Source organism: Ciconia boyciana, chromosome 1, assembly GCF_034638445.1.
Source record: "Ciconia boyciana chromosome 1, ASM3463844v1, whole genome shotgun sequence".
Classification (NCBI taxonomy): domain Eukaryota; kingdom Metazoa; phylum Chordata; class Aves; order Ciconiiformes; family Ciconiidae; genus Ciconia; species Ciconia boyciana.
In genome coordinates, this window is record NC_132934.1 from 147,328,012 (window position 1) to 147,355,255 (window position 27,244).

Below are 27,244 nucleotides of genomic sequence, written 5' to 3' on the forward strand. Positions count from 1 at the left end.
TCTGGTACTGTTTTTCTTTCTGTGTAACTAGAAAAACTAACTCATTGAGCCCCACCTGTGGTCCTCAGTCCTCTTTCATGCAAATAAAATTGTATTTGGCAGTTCTCAAAAACTAGTGACAGTAGAATTACATTTTTATGTTCTATTCTTCAAATTTTACAGAATGCTCTGGATTACTGTCTGTTACACTATTATATAAAACTTATTTAACCTAAAATCAAAATGACAATCAACAATGACAACCTATCCCTGCTGAAAAATAGCATAACTACTAAAGCTGCTGGAGGGGTGAGTTGGCTGAAGAGGAAGCAGCAGCAGAGAAGGAATTCTATTAATGGAAGGAAGAGTGAAAAACACAGAATGAAGTTCAGGAAGGTCTTATAGAAGATTCATGGAGGAAGTATATAAAATTTAAAAAAAAAAAATCTCATACTGCTTCTTCGTTTAACTGCTGCTGAATGTATATAGCATGTGGGACAAACTGCTGCCTGACTTCACTACAGAAAATTGATAGCAGCTGTACTTTAGCAGTGTTTAGGAGCAACTACTTCCTGACTTGCATATCTGTGTACAATATCTCCATACACAACTTAGCTTAATCTATTCTCCAACAGATAAAGCGTGTCAAGTCAAGGAACCTGAAAGTGTTTATTTTAATTTACCCCAAACGCATGAAACGTAAGCCACCATTTGTTATTCTTGTCAGTTCTTTATTGGTTTTCATCCTAAAGACTAGCACATTTACAGCATACATGGATTGGATGAACTAGAATATATAAAACAGTAGCCATATGTTTATGATATATTAATACTGCCCAAAATCAAATAAATAAAAATATTTCAATGCACAAAGCTTGGCAAATACAGTTGTGTTGGGACAAAACAGTGTTGTATTATACAATAATTTTACATGTATAAATGAAACAAAAGGCAACTGTGCTGTAGGTACTTTCACAGAACATACACAGAACATACTTGGCAACAGTTTTTTTTACCTTTGTATGTTTTATAATTTAAAAAATGTACTCAAAAAAGAACATTAGACAGAACTTCATTTTACAGTAATCCTTAAATTCGCCTCTCCTGTGCAACAGAAAAGCCTACTTCACCCTTGTGAAGCATCCTATGTGGATTTCAAGTTTCACAGTTTTTCTTGTTTGATGAACTGCTCCAGATCTTACTGTTCATTACACCCTTTAAACAAGCCCGTCGATGTGCATGTACTGACACTGTCGTATATATATAATGTTAGCTGGACAACAATGTTTTACATGTAAGCATACTGAAATCAGAATATTTTAAACAAAATAAAGCAGTACTTGAGACTGGTATTCCACCACTTTAAAAAGGTGAGCAAAAACCATGCACATACAAAATTCGGCAACTTTTTTTGATTACATTGGTATACAAAATAAAGGATCACTAAGCTCTAGAGTAGATCTAACGATTGTTGGCCACGGTCTAAGAGTGGCTCTGCTAATTGTTACAATAGACCTCTTGTCATTTTCTTCTGAAGCTGAACATTGGAAGATTTTTAGTGTAACAATACAGGACTTAAAATATAATTAACTATGTTTGAAATATACAAAATAAAATTATCAACTCATAAAAACTAAGGGATATAAAGAGTATAGTTTATACAAAAATAAATGTAGCATTTAATAATGGGCCAGGGACTGAAGGTTGAGCAGAACTAATGGAGTAACATGTCTGAACAGACCCGTTGAAAAGTTTTTCACCGTATATTTGTTTACATGTTAGCAATAAAATAAAATAAACACTTATTAATTGGCGAACAGGGTTTGTAAAATTTCCAAGGGACTTTTCTACTGTAGATGATTTGTTCAGACCTGGGATAGGTACTACAATACATTGATTTTGCACAGAATTCAGTGTTTTGCTATCCTAGAGAGACTGCAATAATGGTAACAACCTAGCTCAGCAGAACTCTCTGACCTGGCTTTGTGACATGCTGCTCAGGGTTAAACTGCAAAAAGCAAAATGCAAAAACTGCTAGACCTGGAACCCCCAAACCTGCATGGGAGCAGAATGAACATGACTGATTGATAGAGCAGTGACAGCACAGACAAACATCAGTGAGAGGGAGAAAGCAATCAGAAAACAGCCATATACTTACCTGGCTGTTGCTAGTCTCACAAGAATAAATGAGCAGATTTTTCTATTCTAAAGCTTATATCCTTAGAAACCAAGAAGGAAAGGGCACGGCGTGCTGAACGAAGCTAGCTAGAGATGACTTAATCCCGTTAAAATTTGGAAATTAACGTTTAGCTGCTTTTTAAAAAGGTATCTTAACTTCAGAGGCATTCTTTGGGAGATTAATTCCGAGGAGATCTGTTGAACATTTTTTATCAAATGCTATCAAACTGATCACCTTAGTCATAAACTAGAACAGATCTGAGGTTCTCACGCATTAGCAGTAGCACGTGAGCAGTTCCTTTCTATCAACATGGGGCATCGCTACCTTCCTCAGAAATACCCTGAAAACAGTTATAGTTCCCCCCCCCCCAGGATTCTGAACATCTGCCCAGGTAAAATGCAAAGGTAAACGGAAGCCAATTTGGTTATGGAGTAACAGGGAAGCGTTGGGCACTTTGAGCATTTTTGTATTGAGATATAAAATTGATATGGGGAAAAAAAAAATCAAACACTAATCAAAACAATGTAACCGCCCGAGATACTAAAGTTTACAATCCAGAAGTGATATAAAAAGCTATGGGTAAAAATGTGTTAACATACAATACCATGGAACATACTGAACATGTCACGTGCAACATTAGCAACTTGCTTGTTGCACTTGCCTTATAGTTTGAAGGGGCAGGGGGAACTGTTGCTGGCATTAATGGTTAAGCATCATTATGTATTCCAAACATTTTTAAAAATCCGTTAAGATGTGTGCCCAAGTCCTTATCTGCTGAAGACAACAGGAATTTGTTTTATTTGGACAGAACTAGAAACTAGACCTCATATGCCTGGCCTTTAATGTATCATTAATTTCATCTATGAAGATGGCATCCTATATACAGTAAAAGAATTTATACTCCTGGCTTTTATTGTGCTGATTTTTTTTTTAAAGTTAAACTTCTGTTTCTTGATTGTAACAATGCATTCTACAGTTATTAGACTGTCTAGGATCCAACCCCTTTTTATTTACAACTTTTGAGTTTTACTCTCAGTTTTAAAAAGTTTATGAAAAGCTCAATCTCAAGTCAACTCAGTATAAAAAGATGTTATGTGAAACAGCTGCCTAAATGCCGTTCCTAGAGTCCTTGCCCATCCAGGAGGTACCTAGCTATTTGCATATAGGTAATCATTAAGTAGCACAATATCTGTTCATCTTACATACACTGAAGGCTATTTAAACGGGCAGAGAGTCATCACACTATTCTCAAGCTAAGGTGTCAGAATAATTGTTACTATAGATTCCAATTCTGTAAGTAACATGCTCTGTATAACCTAGCGAAACGTACAAAAAGGTTATTTATCTCTTCTGGATGACAAAATCATGTATTAATCTAGAGTGCATCCACATGTTTTAATGGAACAGCAATTAAAGGACAAAGTAAGCTTATGTTTCAACTTTTCCATAAGTTCCTTCTGGAGGCCTGTAATACTTTGGGAAAGCCTTCAGTTGCAGGGAATTAAATGCATACTTGCGACATCCAACATTCTTCATTGTATTTTCTCGCCGACAACCCTCACTGGGGAAAAAAAACAAGCACAAAAAATGACAGCAGTAAAAAGGAAAAAAAAAAAAGACTTAAACTAAGATGAAATGAACTGGTTATTTCATAGCATTAACAAAAAGTTGGTTATATTTAATGAGCGTTTAATTAATTTGCCACTGCAAATATTAAAAATGATGACTCATCATACAATGCTAGTAAGAAGCACACAGAATGGACACATGCTATGTCTGGTTGCTAGTTTTGCATTTCTAAAAAGCAGCAGTGCATCTACTGAAAAGGTTCTTTCACAATGGTTTCATGTATTTCAGCGTACACTGTTGTGGAGTTCACATGCCGCTTCATTGCACAAGGGATCCCAAGAGATTGCTTACAAGCAGTTCTGCTAATTTATTAGTACATTAAGCTGAAAAAGAAAAACTGCTGTTCTCTCAGTAAGAGCTTTAAAGTAATTTTATTGTTCCCTGTATGTCAGTATTATCAGTACTTACTTAAAGATTAGAGCTGATACAAAAATAATGACTTTCCAGTTATCTCTGCATGCATAAATTGACTTGAAAACCAACACAGTCTAAAAAAAAAAAAATCTTAATCATGAAATAACAGCTTTGTGTGGGTGCAAAAAAGATTGGCTGCGTTGACAGTCATCACCCTAATGAAACAAAGCTGTGCAGAATTTAATTTTTACCCAGTGTTTTGGTGCAACTGCCCCACATTACAAAGAGGTTCTGTGCTACAATAAAAAAGTACTCCAGTTTTAAGGCTTCTTTACACTTGTAAATCTACTTCAGACTTCCTTTGATTATATCCAAAACTGGATGTACAAAGAGGAAGCACTATCTTTCAAATATATAATATAAATCAATTTAGGCTTGCAGGAGAATGTCTTTCCCTGATAGAGAGCTGAAACCTAACCAATGATTTAATACTAGAACTTCATGGCAGAGTACAGTACACCATCTTATGGTGGAAATGTCACGTCATTCCCATCTTGGAGATGGCTGCAGCATCGATCAGGTAAACTGTGGTCATCTGATTCAAAAGGAGGGCTTGGATTCTGGTTCAGTTTGAAAGCTCTCTGCTCTTACTGACCTCACCGTTCTTCTAATTTTGGTTAATTAAACTGACTGTAACTATGTTCTGTATGTACCACCTAGTTTAACTTCATAAAACATTGTAACTTTTTGCTCTAAGTTTAAGTAAATTTGAAATTTGTCTCCGGAGCACATTCTGTGACTGCCTTTTATAGGATGGATCGTATGTGATGACACTATTTTTATGGCATTGTTTTGTGTTTTACAGACCCACCCCAAAGGCTGTTTTAGTCAAACAGATTCATCAAAAATTTGCACAAATTACAGTTCACAGTACTAATAAAAACAGTAAGTTTAAATAGCATATATGGGATGCCGGATGAGCATTTTCACTACGAAGTGAATCATTCTGTCATAATTCATTCCACTGCATCTGGTTATTGCACATGTCCCTCTATGGCACAGGTGGGCCACAGAGATGGTGACAAAGATGTATTTCACACACCATTTCGTGTGCCATGTTTCTTCTGCTGGAGGCACATGAGCAGTATGCACTACAGCATTTTAAATATGAATGCCTGAATGAAAGCACAGACCAAGCTAAAAAAGAAAAAAAAGATGAAAACTTGACCCCACCAAAGTTTAAGAAAAAAAGAAAAAAACTACATTGTTTTGAAAAAGCCTAGGCTTTCATTCTAGATGCATTTAAGGGTGGTCTTACTGCAAGCCTAATGATAGTCATGAGCAAAGCCTTCATACTTTATTTAAGCAGATTAATAATCTGGGGGAGTTCAGTGGAGATACTCCTACTAAAGTTACTTTCATATCTTCTTAGACAGAACCCAGGACACTCATCACATTGCAAAAACAAGGCCACAGTCCAACCTGACATTCCTTCACTTTGTAAAAAGGTAAATTTTGGAACCCATAGCAAATGAACCAGTGTTAATCAGAAAGAAGAGAGGATTTGTACGGAGACACAGTGGTACTACATATCAGCACAGGGCATGGATGTGTCCAATACCATCATACCATGATTTTAAATCTCATCGGCAGTAAGGCTTTACCTAAATTCATTGCAACTAAAAATAAATAGGATACATGCTTTTATATATATATATATATATATATATACACACACATAAAATATATATATGTCTTTCTGTTTTCTTTTTCTTTAAAAACAAAATTGGAAGAATAGTGAGGAAAAGTACCAGGAGATAGTGTACTGTACAGTCTGATTTCATGAAGACACAAATATAACCACATACTCTTTTTTTAGTTAGAATATTCACCAAATTTAGGATTTTATTCTAATTTTTATTCTAACTGTGCTTTTCTCTTTTTTTAAGCTTACCTCTCTCAGAAGCTTTCAAATTCCATTAAAATTGGTAATAAAAGCTATAGCTACCTATGTTTTTTGAGCAAGTTAATAATAGTAGAAAATAGAAATCACAGTACTAGAAGAGTTCTCCTCAGAAGCCCAATTTTCTGTCATCTCAGGCACCAAGCGAAGTAAATCCCTTTATGAATTCTAGCAAACTACATAAAATGAGGTTAGGTTTTTTGATCAGCTATTGCTATCGACAAGCTCTGCCAGACCACTGCATCAACAAAATCTTTCAGTTTAATAGGCCTCTCCCAGTTTGGTGTTATATATCAATGATGATCAAATTTCATCTGCAATTATTCTGTGTGACTAAATTAGGTAAGCTGCTTTAGTCTCACCGCTTAAATAAATGTTAACTTAGCATCATTCATTTATCTCTAAGTCACTATCGACATCATAATTTATTAAAGCTGTCCAACACTTAAAAATAGAAATAACAGTAATATTTAGTCTAGTGTAATTAAAACAAAGCCCAATGGAAAACCTCAAACCCACCTACTAAAGGAGCTAACTGATACCTCCCTCTTCTTGCCTGAAATATTAAAGACTGTATCTTTAACTTCTAGGATGATAATGACCCTGTTTCAGAATAAGTTCTATAACAGAGCACCTGAAACAGATAATGGATCATTAGCAGGCTAATGCCAATTACATCCTCTTCCTAACCACAAGTCATTCTCTTTATGTCTTTAATACATTACAAAATGCAGATCTACAAATAGAATTAAATAATTCTGCATGCAGCGCACCGCAAGTTGTTTTTTGAGTGGGTTCACTAGTCTATTGGAACATACTTAACCATGAGAAAGGAACAAGACTATGGTTCTACAAACTGTTCAGTAATGTAATTTGGATATTAAGCTTTGAAATGAAGTTAGAAATTTGTTTATTTCTTTAAATAAATTTCTTATAATTTCTTATAAACCCCACCCATGTTTTTATTTTTCTCTTCATACCTCGTAAAAATGAAAGGCAAGTTTAGCATACACCTTAAATATACAAAAAGATACAAATTCTTTTCAGACAGAGTTCCTTTCTCTGGAATACATGAAACAAGTAACACAAAACTATATTTGGTAAGAGATCTTCAGGCCAGCTAAAGTAACGAGGTAACAGGCCAATGTCAGACTATGTTACAAGCACTGAAAGCAGAACAATAATTTAAAGTTTCAATACAATTCTTTTTGATAAAATAATTTGATGTATATTTACAGTTTAGTACAATAGAAACGTAAAATTGTAAGGCATAATAATAATTCTTGGCAGACAATGCTATGACACATTCCTTTGTCCAGCAGGTACCAAGTGGCAACACACATTCAAGCACTTTTTTGATTTTGTTTTTTTAACCTTATCTTCACTTGCAACGTAATCTGGCCACCAGGTATGCTATGCTCAGAAACAGCCACACAATCAGTAAATTGGGGCTGAGAGCTAGTAAAGGAATAGAGTAGAGGAGGCTGGGATCTAGTCTGAAATCTCGGATGGGCACCAAGCCACTCAAGTTCTTCTGGGTCACTACCTCCCGTGTTCCAATGCTGTGAAAAGGAAGAAGGTTGGAAGGAGGGAAAATAAAACAGAAAGGAAGATGGACATGCAAATGAATGTATAAAAAGAGATGGCAACACAAGGTGGTCAAGAAAATGAAAAAACATGGAAGAAAGCACAACAAAACCAGAAGATGAAGTAAAGAAAGAGTGGAAAAACATCTCAAAAATATGTATCAGCACAATTACAGAAATAAGGAGAGGGAAAGAGAATAAAAGAGAAAAATAAGAAAGAAGTACTGTAGTCTACTGAAAATAAACACATGTAGGTTGAACATAAATGGTTTTCCATGTTCATTCTTTCAGATTACCAAGCAATAATATCCCATGCTGCTCTGCCATGCTTCCGCATGCTGCAAAGAAGTGGAGCTCTGAAAAGCAAGCTGAACATGAATAACCATTGTCATATTTGACCCTTTCAAACATCTTTCCATGTAGGCTGCAGTGAAATAATTTAACCTCTTAACTACCTGCTCAATATGTAAACAAAAGCCCCAAACCACCCACTTATTCTTCTGCTTCAACATGAATTCAAGTGTGTATCAATATGCTTTCCAAAATGCAGGTTTCTGAAGTGCCTCAATGTATGCATGTGAAGGCAAGACATGCTGCACAGCCCATCTCATTATGCCCCTGCTTCCCACGTTGCTTTGAGCACAGAAAGCCTGTAGTGGAGAATACCTCTTCAGGTAACCTGAGGCTTTGTAATGTGGCATTGCATTTTGGATCACTCTTATACCCTGTGCAGTCCAACTCTATTTTTAGTTTACAAAGCAACAACTAAATGCAACCTGTGAGCCTGATCCTGTTAGAACAAGTGCACTCACTCCATCCATAAAAGGTGATACATAACCAGCAAGGTTAGGTAACCAACAGACAATGTCTTGGAGGACATCAGAGATACTCTGGAGGTGGTGAAAGAGAAAAATAGCCTTCAGATGCTGGCGACACTTCAAGTCAAATGGAATTAGCTGGGCAGGGAACTAAACCAACTGTATTTCTGATCTGGATTAACACATCCAAATTGGTGATCAAAATATGTTTTCACTCCTGGTGCCTACACTGGATAAGGGCAGACTGAGTCTGTGATGCCTACAAATCCCAATTATCTTTGTAGTGGCAGGGGAGGAGGGGGAGATAAGTACCTTTGAGAAGAACCCACAATCACACATGGCAGTGAGAAGGGCAAGTAGGATACACTGCAATATCCAGGCTTGACTCATTTCCACCCTGAGAGGGGGGCAGCCCTGAGACTGCACTGAACTATAGTGTAGGTTTGAGTTTTCTCCATCAGTCGATACCTAATGCCCACCTAATCTGGATAAAAGGAGCACCTAAACTCAAGGCTGACCTGAGGACTGGACTTAGAAGTCGATGCAGCTGCAGTCTCCCACATATTTGAACAGCAAATACTCTCTTTCCTGCCCGGGCTACTGGTGAACAATGAGAGCACATACAGGAATGGATCTGGTACAGGTAAGAAAAAGCAAATGTATTTGTTGACAATTGCCTGAGCATAAGTATGCACTGAAAGGTATTAAAAATATAAAGACCTCTGAAGGAGATGGTGAAGGAATATTAAATGAACTGGGGTGTGATCTGTGAGCAGAAAGCTAATGTTAACTGGAAAGTGGTGGATAAAGGCTCAATGAAATACTCTGGAGGAAGAAAAGTGTTTTAGGATATAGATAAGGAAGTAAAACAATGAGGGAGAGAAAGAAGGCTCAAAATGATAAGATGACATTATGGACAACACATGCCACATCTCTCTCATTAAAAATTAGTATCAAGCTACTCAATTTTACACAAAGACATACGCACAGACACATACAGTGGGAATGCAGGCAAGAGCTGGAAAGTGCTTTCCCTGTCACTGCTGGCCCATGTAGATGCTTCCACCTGAGGGGTGAAAAGTCACCTTTTGGAAATACCAAATATACCAAATTGTACACTGTGTCTCACATCAAAACATTCACCGGCAGACTGCCTCTAGGAGAGGACCAGGGTAAAGAGACAAAGCAAATTCCATGCTAATCCAGCTTGTGTATGGGAATCCTCTCTGTGAGGAGCGGCTGGGGCTGCCCCATGCCGGACACAGCCAGCTCCAGCTGACTCCAATGGACCCAGCGCAGGGCACAGCCGAGCCCCTCAGCCATAATGGTGGTGCCTCGGGGAAAGCCTCTGTACGAAAAGGCAAAACACTGCATGGCAGTGAGGAATGACAGGAAAAGACGTGAGAAACAGCTCTGTGAGCATCAAAGTCTGAAAAGAAGGAGGGGAGGAGGTGCCCCAGCTGCTGGAGCAGGGATTCCCCTGCAGTGTGGAAAAGACCATGGTGGAGCAGATATCCACACTGCAGCCCGTGCAGGACCGCATGGTGGAGCAGGTGAATATTTCCTGAAGGAAACTGGAGCCCATGGAGAGCCCATGCAGGAGTACATTTATCCTGAAGGACTGCAGCCTGTGGGAAGTACCCACACTGGAGCAGGGGAAAAGTCCAAGGAAGAAGGAACAGCAGAGAGGAGCTGTTATGGACTGACCACAAACCCCCATCCCCTGGTGCACTGCTCAGTGTGGGGAAGAGGCAGAGGAGTTGGGAACGAAGGAGTGAAGTACTTGGGCCTGGGAAAAAAAGAGGTGGTGGAGAGAAGATATTTTAATTTTTGTCTTTGTTTCTTACCATCCAAATCTATTGGCAATAAATTAATTTTCTTTAAGTCAAGTCTGTTTTGCCTGTAACAGTAACTGGCAAGTGATCTCCCTGTCTTTATCTCAACCCATGAGCTTTTTCATCATCTTTTCTCCCCCTGTCCTGTTGAGGAGGGGGAGTGAGAGAGCAGCTGGGTGGGCACCTGACAGGTGGCCAAGGTCAACCCACCACAATTTTATTCTTAAAGCAGGTCAACCAGTGAAGAAATCCAACCAAACTTTTTATGGCTGTTTTATTGCCGTGAGTGGTCATATCCAAACATGACTGTCAGGGCTTTGTTACGTAGTCTTTTTAGTCAGCACCGTGGCAGCTGGAAGAGATTATCTCCCTCACCCCATTTCCAGCTGCTTTTCAAGAACCCCTATCAGAGACAGCTCTTCTCTGTTGGCTGAACTGCTTCTGTCACAACTTCCTAATTCGTTTAATGAAAATGAGCTGGGCTACCCAGGCTGCTTTTGACTGAAACTGGATTAGACTATATTCACACAAACAGCTCCACCGGCATATCTGACAGGACAGTAATCTGGTAGGAGGAGGGAAGGCAGGGAGACACAGATCTAGTGGAGAGTGTTGGCACTGCTGCAGATGAAAGAGGCTACGTGATCCAGTTGGACTTTGACTCTTGAGCTGCCTTTACTGGCCAGGTAGTCATCTACTCTGTAGCTTGGACTTCCAGACATACCATCATGATTTTACTATTTGTAGGCTGTGAGTTACTATGCATTTGATTTGGGACAGGAAAAGCTGCAACTTATTTACAGAAAAGCAAGTTTATTCTAATAGGTTATTTGTTTCTAAGGTGAAAGTCACAAACCTGTATCTGTGAATTTCTACAAGAATCTACAAGGAGCACTCAATGTTCTCTCCCTGATGTCCATGCTTACTGAACATAATTATCACAGATATGTAATTATCACAAGACTAGGAAGGAAAGGAAGTCCCCAAGGACAAGTAAATCGGAACTAACACCTCTGAAGACCAACATCACATGGAAGAAGAGGGTGCTTTCTTAATTTTTCAAGAACAGTGTAAGCGAGGATGCTGTTCTTCTCTGGAAAGTTACCAGTAGAGAAAAGATGAAATACTTTCTTTGACTCCCACAACTTAATAGTGCTCCTTCCTTGCTGTTCCAACTGCCCCAGAAACTTCAGAAGTCTTCAAGACTGAACCAAGCCTTCCTTTTCTAGTACAATTACACAAATAAAAGATCCAAGTTAAAAGAAAAAAGCAAGTTTTCTGAATGCCCTGGAAGTAATTTGCAACTCTCTCACTTCCAATGTCTGTCATCTAGGTCAGGTCATCCTGTCCAGGTTGAAATGGTTTCGGGTGGAGTTGGAATCCTACATATTTGTTCTGTAATCCTATCTCTCTCGTTAAGCTCTGTTAATTCTGTGCCATTGTTCCCAAGCAGAATTGGCAAATAATTTTAAAAACACAACAACCTACCCCAAAGAGCAATGAGATGTGAGCAAGAAAGAGTGATGGGCTTGAAGAATGGTCTGATCTTAGCATTCCTTCAGGACTAGTCAGTATTTGTTCTGCACAATCTCTCTTAGTCAAAGATTTAATAGGAGAAAGTCACGTCTTTCACCTGTTAGAGCAAGTCCCTGATGTTGCTAGAACACACTAGCCAAAGGTTTCGATTAAATTGGCCCTCTTTCAATATCCTTGCATAGGTCAACATAAAGCAATGTGTTTCTTGGGTCAATATTTTATCTGATCCTGTGTTATATTAAATTGATAGTCTGAAGGTCCAAAACAATGTTATTATTAAGCTCTGTCTCTACGGTATCCACGACTGCATTAAAAAAAACCATTAAGTCAGTAACTAATTTAAAGAAAATAACAAGATTCCTAGTAGTATACTTGTTCAGTTTTTATTCTTACTAAATAAACAACTGTGCAACAAAGCTTTTTTTCTTTCAGATGTCTAAGTTGACAAGTTGCATAATTTAAATAGATATATTTGAAAGCCACTTAGCTCCATTTTAAGTTAATAACTTCTCCCTCAAAAAGCGTTCCAACCTTTGTTTCTAATACCAAGGTTTAACTACTCTCTGAATGCAGTTTTCATGTACTGTACTAACTCTGTAACAATGTAGCAAAAAGTGCAGCAAAAAAGTGAAAATAAAAAAGTCCAGTGACATCCAATTAGATGTAGATACAAAAACCAAATTATTAGTGTAAGAGGTTGCCAGTCTTATTATATGAGACATTTTCCTTCTAGGTAACTGAAGAGTAAGAAAGGGTCAAACAGCAAAAACATACAGAAAGGATAAGAGAATTGAACACTCTAGAGAATTTGGTGAGAAGACACACAGTACAGTACATTCAGTAAGAGTGAATGTTGAAAAACAGGACTGAACAGCATTGTTGAACTACATTGATAAAGACTAAAGCTAGATTTCTTATCCTTTCTTTTGGTATGTGAGTTACAGAGTTTTCCAGCAGTGCTTGAAACAAGGCATTGAACAACAGTAAACAGATTTTCTTTTTTTTTTTTTTAGTACAGTATTTAATTCTGCAAACTTCTCTGCTGCTTCAGAATACAGAACATAATTATATTGATACGACAACAGCACACTGACACGTTGTGATGAAATTTGGTTGCTGTATTGTGAAACACTCATACTGACATTTTGCCCAGTGAGCAGTGTTTCTCTGCTAAAGAATACACGTGGCAAACCAGTGCAAACTGCAAGTGTCTGTTTCCAAGAACAAAAGACAGGTCATCCCTGAGAAATCTGCCTGATCTAGAACCAAGAAACCCAGTGCTATGACAGTTAGGTAACCTCATCATTAAACAACTTTCAAATAAGCACCAGTTTCCTGTTCTGTAAGCTCAGCATTAATTAATAACACATTTTTACATGCTCCTCTGAAAACTCCTGATTCGCTACTGAAAATTAATGCCCATCTGATCCAAATCTGGTAACCACCAGCTTTAGCATATGCAACTCACTAACACATGCAAGGGAGGGATGAATTCTAGCAGCCAGTTTTGCAGTTTTCTGGCTTTATTTTACTTTTTTTTCCTTTTGACAGAAACAGAGACCACTGCTCCTCTGCAGTTTGCATGGTTCCTCATTTAGGAATAAGTGACACAGTCAAACTCTTACCTCCTCATACACTCCAGAGCCTGGGTGAAGACCTGTGGAGCCATTCCATGTTCATGCTGTAGGATCAAACACTGCTCTAGGGTGACGGACATGGCAGTCCTATCCTTGGCACTTTTACAGCTTGTAAATCGAACACCATTTAGTCTGCGGCATATCTAGAAATGGGATATAAAATTCATCATTCCTTCTTCATGCATAACCTTCTGTCAGAGAACACTCCTGTACTTCTCCTCTTTAGAGAGACACAAATGTGTAGGACACTGATGTCAAAAGTTGTCATTGTTGAGAGAGCAAAACTTTGTTACATGAGTTGTAGGGAAAATACTGATGTGGAAAATACATTTTATCTCCCCATGTCTCATTCTGGAGGAGGTTTAACCTGGCAGCATTTCCAAGCTACATGCAAGCAAATAAAGAAATTTGAACATAGCGGTAATAAAAAAGCGGAAAATACATATGCATACAGAAAATCAACAGAACTATGTAGAGATGCTTAGATTAATAAATACCTCAGCAGCTTGCCAAAGGATATCAACATTCTTATTTTTCCTTGCATGTACATTTTGTCCCAGAAATCTTAACAGTTCAGGCAGGCACGTCTGACTACGAGATCGAGGTAGACCTACAAAACAAACAAAACCAACTCCACTTATTTATCTGTATTCAACACTTTTACAAGATAAGTTACATGGAAAGTGTTCCTATATGCCTGTTGCAAACATAATCACATTTTCTTGAAACTATCAAAGCTTACAACAATTAATCCAATTCTTAATTACTTAGTACCACCAGCAAAACAAATTCAAGTTTAATTAAACTCAACTGGAAATACACATTCAGGTTATTTAAAACTTTGGAGGCTCAGAATCTGATAGCAATATAGTAAAAGAGTGATTGGTATAGTATCTTGGTTTGTGTGTCACAGACATACTTGCTTTCACACACTGTTCAGAACTGTATATAAACATGTAACTGCCTGTATTAGTGCCCCTCGGAGGTGACAGGATATCATGCATGTCTCCACAGAAACCCTGAAGATACCATTTTTTATTCTGCTCACATTTTCAATTTTAAATTTGTGAGCTGGTCAGTTTTCAGTTACAAGAAACACTCTTTCTGATAGGACACTGCACTCCCACGATCTGTTTATTAATATTTCACTAAGTGGAAATAAATCAGTTGAAATTTTTCAATATTGAGTGCTTTCAATAGTCATCCTACATGTTCAAAGTGTTACACATCATCTCTTACACATGTAGCAAGATACTCAAAGACAATCAACAACAAGTATTAAATAGGTTGTCTTTTTTTTTTTTAAGGGGTAACTACAGAGGACACCAACTAAGGCTGTGACTGGATAAATACGGCAGTATGCACTGTTAAAAAATGACTGTGACAAAAAGAACCCCACATGGGTGATATATGAGGTTTAAATTTTGGCCCACATCTCTTCTCACAGCAAATAGTATGTTAGCAATATTGTGCCTATCCTGGTCTGCTCTGCCTGAACTCTACACCTAGAAAGTAATACCTGTAAACAAAAAGAGGGCACAGACCATCTCCCCAAGTATTTCTAAAGACAAAGAAGAGCTAATGGAACAAGGACAAGGAGCTAATGAAGCTAAAACAGTAATTTACTACTTAGAAATTCTGCAGTACTTAGAATTAAGAGCACAGGGACAAGGACAGTGGATCAAGAATCAACTTCCCTTGTGTATTTTTCTTGAAGGGAACATTTCCTACAAGCTGCCAGCAGATACTTCACTGGGCCTCTTGTCCCCTAGAATGATCTGTTTGGTTTTCCTTTTGCCCGTACTTACCACAGACTACACCACTGGCTGGTCATAATAACCACTTGTTTTACAGTTAAATGTACAATGTTATTCTCTCTTGACAAGGGTTCATGGAAAAGTATGTTTCACTTTGTACATCCTAAATATCACCACAGAGGAGGTACAAAACACACCTTCAGACCTTCCTTACGACAAGCGCAGTCCCAGGTTTGTCCATATAGACTCAGCTTTTCACAGAGCATCTCTAACACATCTGCTGGGACACCCGCAAAATTTTTTTCACACTTCAAAACTTTTGCTTAATGTTTATAACCACAAACCATTTGTCCAAGCTGGATTGCAAAACCAGGTACGATACGTCTGGATTTACCCAGGACAAAGAGTGAAGCAGAAGAAAGTTTTGGCAGAGGGCAGACTTTCCCCCTTTGTGTTATTCATTTCATGTGGCAGGCATCAATGTAGTCACAAGTAACCAGAATAAGGGAGAAAAGGCAGGTGGACACAAGACTATTTTGTTTTCTTTCACTGTTAAGGTGCATGTTAATGCCACCTGTCCAACACTGCATGCCAACCTTATTCACAACTTCAAGTTACTTGAAGAAAAACCTCTGGTATAAGGAGTAAGTGCTACTGGTAAATGAGAAACTCAAGGTCGTGGCACCAGTGCTCTTTAAAAATAGAGGAGAATAAGTATAAAGTTAAAATAGAGTTCAAAAAACATGAAAAGAGAAGGAACAAATGACAGGACAGAAAACAGATTGCAGGATAACAAAGAAGTTTCAGGAAAAAAGGCAAAAGCTAAAAGATGATTGCATCAACATAAGAGGTTTGGGGACAAGGGAAGAAACTGAAGTAAAAAAAAAAAGTGAGCAAAATCTAAGAGGAGCAGAAGGAGCTGAATGGGAACTATTATTATGGAAGACTATGGACAGAGACATGAAGTAACAGGGAGAAAAGCAGAACAAAAATCACTTTAAATTGATTAACTTTTGAACTTTACAAGAAAGTCTGATGCTAGACTACTATATAATAAAAAAAAAACTTTGCAGCTAAAATTTCAGAGAATTAATTATGGAGGATTATGAATGCCTGGAAGGAGCCAAACAGCTTCTGCTCTCAGATGCAGCAAAAAAAATCCAGGGTAACCGAAACTACAATAACATAAACCAGACAGAATTCTTACTATCTTGTTGCATGTTGCTGCATTCGTATTTCTGCAATAAATCTGCAATTGTGGGATCATGAAATTAGATTACAAGAGATTTGATACTAATAATAACAAATCAATTAATTTTCACCATTTTTGTCATCACATGTAAATAACATTTATGCCACTGCCTCCCAAAAAAAACCAGTAGCAAGCAAGAAATTTTCCTATATAACCAGTAAAATTCAAGCTTGTATAGCTATTGTCTCTCTTCCAGGTGCTAGACTTCTCTGTTTCTGGCTGCAGATGCAACAATTATAGGAAAGTGCCAAAGAATAAACAGAAGGAAAGTGATTCAGTTCCTAAAAACTGGCAGTTGCTCTCTGTGCAGGTTATCATAAGTACAGAGAACGTGACCAAAAACTGCACATAAAAGTGCTGCTGCTATGACCTGTCACTTTTATGCCTTCCCCTCACGGCAATCCAACTGCCTAGCTGCATATTTATACAGTACATAATGCCACTTAGAAAGAGTGGCAAAGTAAATTAAAAAAGGAAAGTTAATCAGACTGACCTTTAAACCTCTTGAATCTGCTCTACTTAATACTAATGTATTAAAATAGAGTTGCATCATTTCTTGGAGGTTACTAATGCTGGCGTATCATTAACATTTAAACAACTAACATGAAGCAAACAAATTAAAAAATCAGCCTGAATTGTGCTGTTCAACCAAATTTGCCATTAATTACCAAATACTTACAATCATCAGGCAAAACTTCCTTGAACTGCTCAAAATACGAATTCAACCGCACTAAGCTTTCCATGTTAATTACTTCTTGCAGTGAGGTGTCTCCAAACCTTTAAAAGGCGAAGAAAGAACAGTTAAGCCCAAGGTAAAAGGTTTCTCCTCTTCTTTGAAACAACTCTACTTGGCAATATGACTATGAGAAAACAGTTTAAAGATTCATCATGAAGTTCTTAACCATTCAAATGCAGAGTAAAGCATAACAGAGAAGTGTTGTAGTGATTCATTACAGAAAAAGAAAACATATGAGTGTGAGGGGAAAAGTTGGAATGAAGGTGAAAGAAAAATCTTGCAGAAAATAGTACTTAAAATTCTTTGGCTTTTGTGTCTCTCTTTCAATATTAAATACCCATCTGGTAAATCATTTTGCCAAAATTCAAACTTTTAATAATAGATTTACTAGTTTAGTTCATCAGCTAATAACAACTGTAACATCAGTAGACAGGATTGAGAACTTTGACTTCGGATATGTATATGTGAAATATGGATCTAGGAGTAATAAACCATGACTGTAATAAATATTGTCAACAGTGCCGTGATTCATCTCATCTAACTGTATCTACGCACATAGATAGACACGCACACTGTTGATGTCTGTAACTATGCTAGTCACCTTGGGCTCCCTTTATAGGCAACAGAGGACAACAGTAACTGCTGGAATGCCTTTGTTAGACTTTTTCTAGTTGTCCACTATCATACTGCACACTCCACCTGGGTACCAAGGCTGCTGTCACAACACGCATGTGCCTGACTTCACTGGAGTCCTCCATTAGAGCAGTGCTCTGTCAATGTTTTCTTTACAGGATATGGCCATAACAGAGGGAAACTCTGGTGGCTTTTCCAAAACTGAACAGTTTCCCTAACAAATATAATTACATAATTATATTTTTCAGCTTTATAAGAACAGTGTTGCATTACATAAGTACTGCAACAATAGGTTAAAACAAAGGTCCGTCTAGCCCATTATCCTGGTTTTTGACAGTGGCCAGAAGAGGGAGTCTAAGGGAGCGTGCAAAACCAAGAGGGGAAATACACAGCAATACTCAGAATGATCTCTCAGCCTCCAGTGATCTGTCACTCACAGAGATCTCGACTCACAAGCAGCACCTCTGTGTTAAATAGCCCATGACAGATTTCCTCTTCTGTAAATTCACTTCTGAACTGCATAAGCCTGCACTAGACTCAAACCCATGAGGTAAGGAGCTCCACAGCTATGTGCCATATAAAGAAGGACCTCCTTTTGTTTGTTTTGCATTTGACAGTTTCATTTAGTATTCCCTTGTTTGCGTACTGGAGAAACTGAATCACTGTTAGTAATGCAACAGTGCAACTCCATAGAGACATACTTCCACGAGAACAGGAGATTGCTGAACTGCCATTAAGGTTGAGCTTGCATGACTGAATACATACTTCTCTGCTAGGGTTTGCTGCTCATTGATTCCCACATTGAAAAGAACAGGCTGAACCCTCAGTAACATGCCACTTTGAATCTCTCGTGGCAACAAATCAAACAAGGCGCTTGGCAAAGGGATCCTCACATTAAATCCATCACTGCAAATAAACAAACAGCTATTAGACATAAAGATCAAAAAGCTACATTCTGAGCATGTGTTACTTATGTAAAGAGGGATAACATCTAGAACATAATACGACTATTAAAAAATAAGTATGTGTCAAAACTGAGGACTTTAAGGAACTGTCATAGCTTGCTCTTAATCAGAAAAGTTATTTTAGTTCAAAAACAAACCTGCAGCAACCTGTAGTGCTGATTTTACATCTTCACAGACATTTCAATCAGATCTGCCAATTTCCTGACAAAAGCTGATTTTGCTCTGCTCATTAATACTGCAGCTCTTGTACAACTTGGGTGGAAAAAGCCAAATTTTGGCATGTCCCATCTCATCAAGAGTAAAGTATATTTGATTTTAAAGTGATAAAGGCTAGTGATGATGCACATGCATAAAAGGATACATTTTTGGATACAGTAAGTAGTACTGACATTTCTGACCAGAAGGATAGAGGCAATGATAGCAGCAACCCAAGCATAAATTGAAGGGGGAGCTAACAAAAGCACTGATACAGAATTTACGACTCAGACCTACAAGCTGTTCCTGCAGCACAACAGGTTACCTTGGGTCAGCTTGAGCTACAGCAAAGAGCACTGTGTATACTTTATCTCACGGCAAATGTGAGGTAAGGCAACTTATCCCATAACATCAGTGCAGACTACGGTATGTCATATTACCCCATGCTGGTACTGCCAAGACACAAGTTACCGTGGTTTGTGTGCTGTGTGTTAACCTATCAGCAGCAATACCTTGGTGTTACATCCAAGTCTTTACAGTGCGGAATTCTCAAGTACAGCATATACTCTCAGGTATAGCAAAAGAGTTTTGGGAAGAATATAATAAGGTAATCAAAACTGGTCTGTCCCACATATGCATTGGACCGACACACAAATCCTATGCTATGTCTGAAAGCAAAAAAACCTATTTTCACCTCTAAATGTAAAGCTTCCAATAGTTTGCACCAAAGTAAATATGCATTATTTCTTTCTTCTCTTTCTTGAGTAAAATCTAGACAGCAAAATAATAAGCAACGCTATCAGACCTGAAACTAATGAAGACTGGTTTCCTGCTGATTAGTGTCCTATAGCTGATGGCAAGTTTCATCTGAAGATTTTCTTTGAAAGGAATTTTCTGTCAGCTGTCAGCCATTTCCAGAGGTCTCAGCAATTTCCATAACATACATGATTGTACTGCAGACCTCCTTCAGCCAGGGCACTTTTCATTGCATGTGAACCTTAACTTAACAAAGTTCCTCTAAATGTTTTTATCTTTGAGAATTCTAGCTCTTTTTCAGATGTGGACGAAGCTGGGCAAAGCTTCAGTGGAGCTTGGTACAGCACACTGTAATCAAATAAGCCTTATTTCCTCCAGAAATCATATTCAAAATGAAAAGATTCTAAAGACTCTGAAATACAGAAACATTAAAACATGGACTTTGGTGAGGCCTCTGTCCTTCCACAGCTTCATCCCCCATCTGTGAACTGGCTCCCTCTGGGCAAGAACTCTGTTGCTAGGGCCCATCAGCCCCATGTCAGAAACCGGTACGAGGCCAGCTGATAAGCAGACTGAGGCATTCAAATTGAAGTGTGACTCTGTTTGCTGTAAATGCTTCCCATCATAATAAAGCTGCAACAGATCACTCCCACTCCATTTTACGTGAGGATGTGAATGTTTGTTACTTCAGACTTTTAAAACAAAAATTGCTTTTAAGCTCAAACTTGAAAATACCTTTTTCAGACAAGTGGCCAAAATGAGCAGCAGTCTGGTGCTTCACAAGCATCCGTAAGTTAAAGCCAGCTTGGCCCTAATATTTTGGGAATTGATCCTAAATAGGCCTCACCTCAGCAGCAGCCCATCGACTGCCTGATACACGTGCTGTGTCCCTTTGTGCTACCAGTGGCCCATAACTCAGTGCCACACAGTAAAGCACTGACCAACTGATCAACAGCAGTGAATTTCAGACAATGAGATCAGCCTCAAAAGTCAGTCTGAAATTTAAAAACAGCACAAGTGCTTAAGAAAAGATTGAATATTTCTGGCTTATGATTGTGGGAGACTAGGTCAAGATGATATTTATTCATAAAACAATATTGCCATGGTTTGAGCCTTGCCATATATCCCTTTTCAGCTTAGGTCCCTGTAAAATGAAACATCAGTAAAAATGAGTAAGTCTACTTCAAAACATTTCTTTGAAGTTCTGAGGGGAAAAACAGCAAAGTACAAAAGCACATAATTCATTTCAAGTGCATTATCACTGCTTCTCCATCTGCAGTCCCACCCTACTTCCTGCTCCTCCTATTTTTTTTTTACCGATTTCCAGTGATGACCGGCAGCATGTCAGTAGATGTATTTGATGTGGCCTGAGTTACTTTAAAGGTTACATTCCTCAAGTCCATGATTCCCAAACTCATGTCCTCCAGCATTGCCAGCTCCTCACCTAAATCACGGAAGAAAAAGTGAATCATAATCATTACTTGTTACGTACAACTTCCCTTTATCAATTTGATGATGACTGTAGGTCATCGCTCTCATAAAGAAGTTCTATGGACAAAGAGGCTCTGGAGCCCAGGCCTTCACCTTGACCTACAGACCGCAGACAATGTCATGACTGACTTTGAGTTCCGCAAGTTTAGAAAACACCAATTATCTAGCACAATCTAGACTACTGTTCTTCAAGTAGATTATATGCTGATTTTCCAATTTAGACAATGCTAGTAAGTGCTTCTCAGCATTGTCACAGCCATGATATCCCTTGTGCTGGAAAAGTTACAATGTATTCTGGATTTGCTCACTTCATACTGTAGGACTACAGGAGGTCAAGAAAATTAAAAAAGCATATTTTGGGCACAGTTTCTCCTAGCTTACCAGAATTTTAATCCATTTCTTTTCTGAAAAAATGATCAATATACTTTTTTTTTAAAACCTTTGACATTATATTATAAGGCAAGTACACTTTATCTTTTAGAAGTAATTCAATTAAATGTGAAGAAATTCAGAGTTGTTAGCTAATTAAGTACTCCAGATATAATCTGGTTTTGCATTTCAGCTTTCAAAATAATTTTGTAGCTGAGCTGCAGATTGTCCCAAACACTCATGTTCTGCTGCAGCCAATTTAAAGCAGAATTTGCTGACTCAACAGCTAATACCACCCACTTGCTCTGTGCGTTTACCATAAGTGCTCAGCGCCTTTACCATAAGTGCTCAGCAGGCTCTCAAACTGCGCCAGCAAGCCAATGGTGTAGAGTTGTCTTAGAAATCCATCATCATGCAGGCAGTTCCTCAGCTTGATAATGAAACCACAAATGAGAGCTGTCAGCTGTGGGAGAGAAAACAGACAAGAGTGAACTGATTCAAGACCAAAAAGGCTCTTCAGCCCCAAACAGAAACAATATCACACATAAGAGGTGCCATAAAATTTGTCAGACTGATGTTCTTTTCCCTTAAATTCACTCTTCTTTTCCTTGCAGCTGAAGAGAGACAACCAACCAACAAAAAGCCAAAACATTCATAAATCAGATTTAGGGAACACTGCCTTCATCTCACAAGCTGTCCCAAAATGGGACTGCCATTGATCCCCAATCTACTTGTTTTCTGGACACAATAACTTGTATTACGGTCTACCACTTACAAATTACAAAAGATTCTCCTTGAAGAATTGTTTTAGTTACAGATGGAAAAGCAACACAGCTAGTTCCAGGCCATGAATTTTGATAGTATGAATAAATGATTGGTTTTTTAAATGGCATTTTAAGAAAGCTTAAAAATGCAATACCTGTTTGCATTATGCAAAGATGCAAACTCTAGTGTTAGGAGATATTCAGGACAAGGTCCTGAAGACCTAGTACTAAGATCAGTACTAAGAGCTAAGATTAGTACTAGTCTTAATTCACTCTGTCAACAAAGGAAATTCCCAGGTGATTGCCATATGTACACAGGTGTAAGGCTTTGTTACAGAATTAAACAAGAGGGAATAAAGTTCTGTTTATGATGGGTGAACAGATTCAAAGCACTGAGTTTAAAAATTATCTGCAATATGAAGTGGGTTTTGTATAGAAAAATCCCCTTAATTTCTCTATGAGATATTACATTTTGGGACAACAGCCCTACCAAACAATGTCCAAGAGATAAGCTGTTTGAAATAAATGAGTGAGATACTGATTTCACAGGGAAGTAGACACACTACAGAAGTGTAGCAGGCAGAAGAAATGTGGAAGGTTTTTTAGTGCAGATACCTGCTAGTCAGTGGCTGACACAAGAGACCCCAGCAGGCTCAGAAACAGAACTTCTAGGAAAAAAAAAAACCCAAACCAGCTCTCATTTCTCTCCCTGTAGCTGGACTTCTCTCCTTAGGTACCGCAGGTCCTGTTGGTTTTCTCGATGCAGAAAACAACAAAAGGTAACTGAGGGAGTACACTTTCTGCTCATGGGCTTTTTTCCCCCCTCTTTCACATCTTACTTCTGGTTTTAGTTTGGTGGCAGTGGAAGGCAAAGGTTGTTTCTGTAGACAGCAGTATAGTTCTAGAATTTGGGGGTTTTTTAAATAGTGAATGTATATCCAAGGGGACACTTAAGTTATATATTGTCAAATGCATGTAAGTGACCAGTAAGGACAGGATAGCAGAGCCTGTGAGAGGAGATCACAGTGTTAAACCCAAGAACAGAACAGATCTGAAAAATTCTGAAAACAGTCATCTTTCATATTTCATATAAAACCCACCACATGTTGAAGTATAATCAAATCATGCATATTTGCTTGCTTACAGTTTGGCAGAAGACAACATCCCTGCGATACTGAAGGCTCAGGCAGAGCCCTATTGTCGGGGCGCTGTCTTGCATTAATAAAAAGACCATGGCTTTCTTTGCCTTGTCACTCATCATGGCTACACAGTCTGTAAGTGTTGTCAGCAAGGGATAAAGAGCTTCGCTCCATTCGCCTGGTTAAAAGAAAAAAAATAGCAGCACTGTAAGTACTTTATTTGAAACAAACACGCATTAAGAAGAAACTTCCTGTTGCAAGTCAAAGTTGTTGATAATTCACATTTAGGGCTTGTTTTATTTTGGCTGGCTGGTTACTCCCTGCTTGTTATTAATTAAGTAATCTTACAGAGTTGTTATCGCATGAGCAAAATATGGAGAATTTTACTCTGTAAGGATGTTATGACTTTCCCAACCATGTAATAGCTCCCAGATTTGTGCCCACAGAACAGGCTATACAATAGCTGATTTGGAAAGTATAACAGAAATATGAATATCTATATACAAAAGTGTATCACTGCATGTGCATGTTCAAACATACCCTTTCACAGTGCATACGTGGACAGACCGTATGGAGTCCACCATATAACAGAAATAGTGAACATCTGCTTAGCCATTTCTGCCAATGAGATTTCTCCCAAATATTTTGCCTTTGAATCTTTTGTGGACTCATATGCGTATCATTCAACTGCCTCACCATCTTATTGATCCTTGTTGCACCTCAGTGAGGCAAGACGATGCTTGTCTCCCATTTGCAGCATAGGAATAATAAGGCAGAGAGGCGAAAAATTCATGTAGGTACACTTTTTTTAAGTGTCCTCTGTTTGCTGAGTGGCTTTGAAGGCTTAGAGCTAGCTAGCAAGAAACACTAAGTATAGTGATTTAGGTGGGAGTTAGCCAGATCCTTGGAAGTAGTTTGGAGCTTGACTTCCACTGAAATACATGAGATATGTCCCACAGGGACTCTCCTCAAGGTCCTACACAGGAGCACAGAAATGAAACTGGGTTGCCAAAGTCCTATTTTAGTACCCCAAACATTGTGCCTTCCTTCTCCCCAAGAGATTGCTCTGCCTTAAAATGCCCCACAAGCTCAATTTATTTTCTTTCCTTCTTTCACCTTTTGCCTTAACCAACCACCAATTTTAAAAACCCGTTTCCATGACTGTACAAAAAATTATTCAGATGTTATACCAAAATCCATTCCCTCTGCGATATAAAAAGAAAATAGAACAGTGCTTTGGTTTTGCCCTCCTTAATGTAAGGTTGAAACAGAAGAACACTTCTTTTTTTTAAAGGGAAGGACAATGTGTTTTATTTTTAAAAAGCACCATAGCTCACAAACAGAACACACACAACCCCCAGCCCAGTTGGGTGTAGGAACAAGGCAACGTACAGACCAGAACCTGCGTGAATGGGGCACTTCAAGCCCCTGGAAGGAAGCTGTTCGGGATCTTGACTCAAAGGCAGGACTAAGAGCTAGTAGTAATAAAAGTTTCTTTGATAACCAGCCAAAGAGGGGAACTTTGGAAGTCTGCTAACAGAAACATAACTGACAAGATTAACAGAACTATCCTTTTTGCTTCTGTTCTATGTGGTAGATAGATAACCTAATAAACGACACAAAGGGGAAGTTGTTTGGCTCTTTTCCATTGCCATAAAAAAAGCAGGAAACATCAAAAGAACAGGCAAGGAATTACAGCTTGTCTTTTATATTCTATTAAGTATTTTCTCTCAAAATAAACCAGATGCCATGACATGGCCCTGTGAACACTTAAAAAGCAAAACACAGATGATACTAACAGTGTTTCTCTTACTGCGTTTAAGAGCTTTTCTATAAACAAATGAGAATGACAAGAAGAACGGAAAAGATCTTCCAGCACATCATCATCATCTCATTGCCTGGATATACATACATGTATATAGTTACTAACTCAGTGGAGATTTAAAATTGTAGTGTGTCTGGCAGCACTTCATTTGAACAGTATGTTTATCTGGGGTAATCACAAAGTATAATGGTGGTATACCAGCCTGCCTGAAGATAAAGCAATTATTAGATGTTTTTTCTCCCAATACTCACACGCAATGCAGTGGCTTGTCTGGGGTAATGAGCAAAAATCCTTTGTGCTGTGTATTCTCTTGGTTTAAAACTTTGGCCATGAAAAAACAAACCCTTGTCAGTCTGCAAAATTCTAAATGCTTTTTGCTACCTACTTCACAGAGGTGTCACCTGTGTTCTTTTAATTTTTTAGTCAATGTAGTTGCTATGAACAGGAATAAAAGGAATTGCACTCCCAGGCTCAAATCAGGTTGGAACATTTCACTGGTAGCGTTTAAACAAATGTGAAAGGGTTCTTAAGTGTTTGACTTTTGCCTGGATTTTCCTGTCCTTCTGTCTTCCTCTCATTAATTTTCCTAACAGACCTTTATTACTGAAAGTATATTTTCTATCACATTAATCAATGGCACCTTCAAACACCATGAGGCACTAATTCTAATGTGAAATCTACTCTGAGCTCTGCTCTTATGTTCTGTGAGGTGATCAGAAGTTTTTAAAACTATTATAGACTCCACTGGGCAGATTCATAGGTAGGATGATTGGGCGTAGGGCCTGAAACAATGGAGATGCAACAAGTTGTTACGGATTTACAACAGCCAGAGACCCAGTCCAAACTAGCTGTTGGTATGCCTGGGACACAAATCCCACTTTTTAAACAGAGGTTTCTAGTTCATGTTAAAAGTTATTCCGTGTAAAAACTGGCATTGTACAAACTGGCAGGATGCCTGTCATTTGCTTTAGGCACTTTATATTGTACAGCAAGAGACAAATCCTGCAGTCTCCACTCAGACAGCTACAACTGAATTCTGGCTGGTAGATAAGGGCCAGACTCGGCCCTGTAAGTCTTTGCTATTTTTCTTATGACTGCTGCTGACCAAAGTCATACCTTAATGTACACTTTGAAATGTGGCATTTTGTGTGCTGGGAAGGCCTATGAGTTCACATAGTGGACCTTCTCTCACCATACACTACTGACTATTTTATTAAAAAAAAGATGTCTTGTTAAGAGAACCTAATACATAAAGCCTGTATAAATCAAGGGTGTAATGACAGGTGGGAAAAGTTTTTGCTTTTCCCCCACTCAGAGTCTCTCTTCTCCAGAGCAATAAAAATATTATTAAAATAACTGTCCTCCAGAGCCTAATATATTTTTAGTCTTTTGGTATTAAAAAAAGCCCTAGCATCCATAAAACAGGGCACCCGCAGTTGCCCTTTGGTTTAGGTCAGGGTTGCAAGGACTCATGATCTCTAAAAAAGAGAATTATTAAATAAATGGTAGTTGCTTAGCCCTGATCCAGTAAAATACAATCAGCAACCCACTTAAGCACGAAGTCACATCATGTTTGGCTTCAGAGGGAAGCAAGCATTAAGCGCTTCACTACACTGCAGCTTCAGCCACTTAAACTTAAGATGCAGTTTTGGGTATATCTGGGTACCCAGTTGGGGTAACCTGACTGCTTTTAATTACTCTCATCTTAAAAACAATAAATAGCATTAATTTATGCACCGCATTCATATTTTGCAAAAACTAAGGGGATGTTCCAAGAATTAAAAACTTGTGGAGTCTTTTATTGATTAAAAACACCTTCTTAGTGATAGAAGGAAACAGGGTGGAC

The 27,244-nt window shown here is 38.3% G+C and overlaps 1 protein-coding gene across 19 annotated transcripts in view; it reads right to left on the reverse strand.

Annotated features, from left to right (window-relative positions):
- Window positions 1-695: 695 nt before the first annotated feature.
- Window positions 696-27,244, reverse strand: part of INPP4A (inositol polyphosphate-4-phosphatase type I A) — a 134,868-nt gene continuing 108,319 nt past the window's right edge. For all 19 annotated transcript variants that reach the window (XM_072849642.1, XM_072849648.1, XM_072849651.1 and 16 more), the window contains 8 exons: window positions 23,579-23,751; window positions 22,010-22,133; window positions 21,128-21,254; window positions 18,660-18,800; window positions 17,205-17,302; window positions 14,014-14,126; window positions 13,505-13,659; window positions 696-3,719 (listed from right to left, as the gene is read on the reverse strand). In XM_072849642.1, coding sequence (XP_072705743.1) covers window positions 3,587-3,719; window positions 13,505-13,659; window positions 14,014-14,126; window positions 17,205-17,302; window positions 18,660-18,800; window positions 21,128-21,254; window positions 22,010-22,133; window positions 23,579-23,751 — 1,064 coding nt within the window. In that variant the 3' untranslated portion in view covers window positions 696-3,586. The remainder of the gene's footprint in view (window positions 3,720-13,504; window positions 13,660-14,013; window positions 14,127-17,204; window positions 17,303-18,659; window positions 18,801-21,127; window positions 21,255-22,009; window positions 22,134-23,578; window positions 23,752-27,244) is intronic.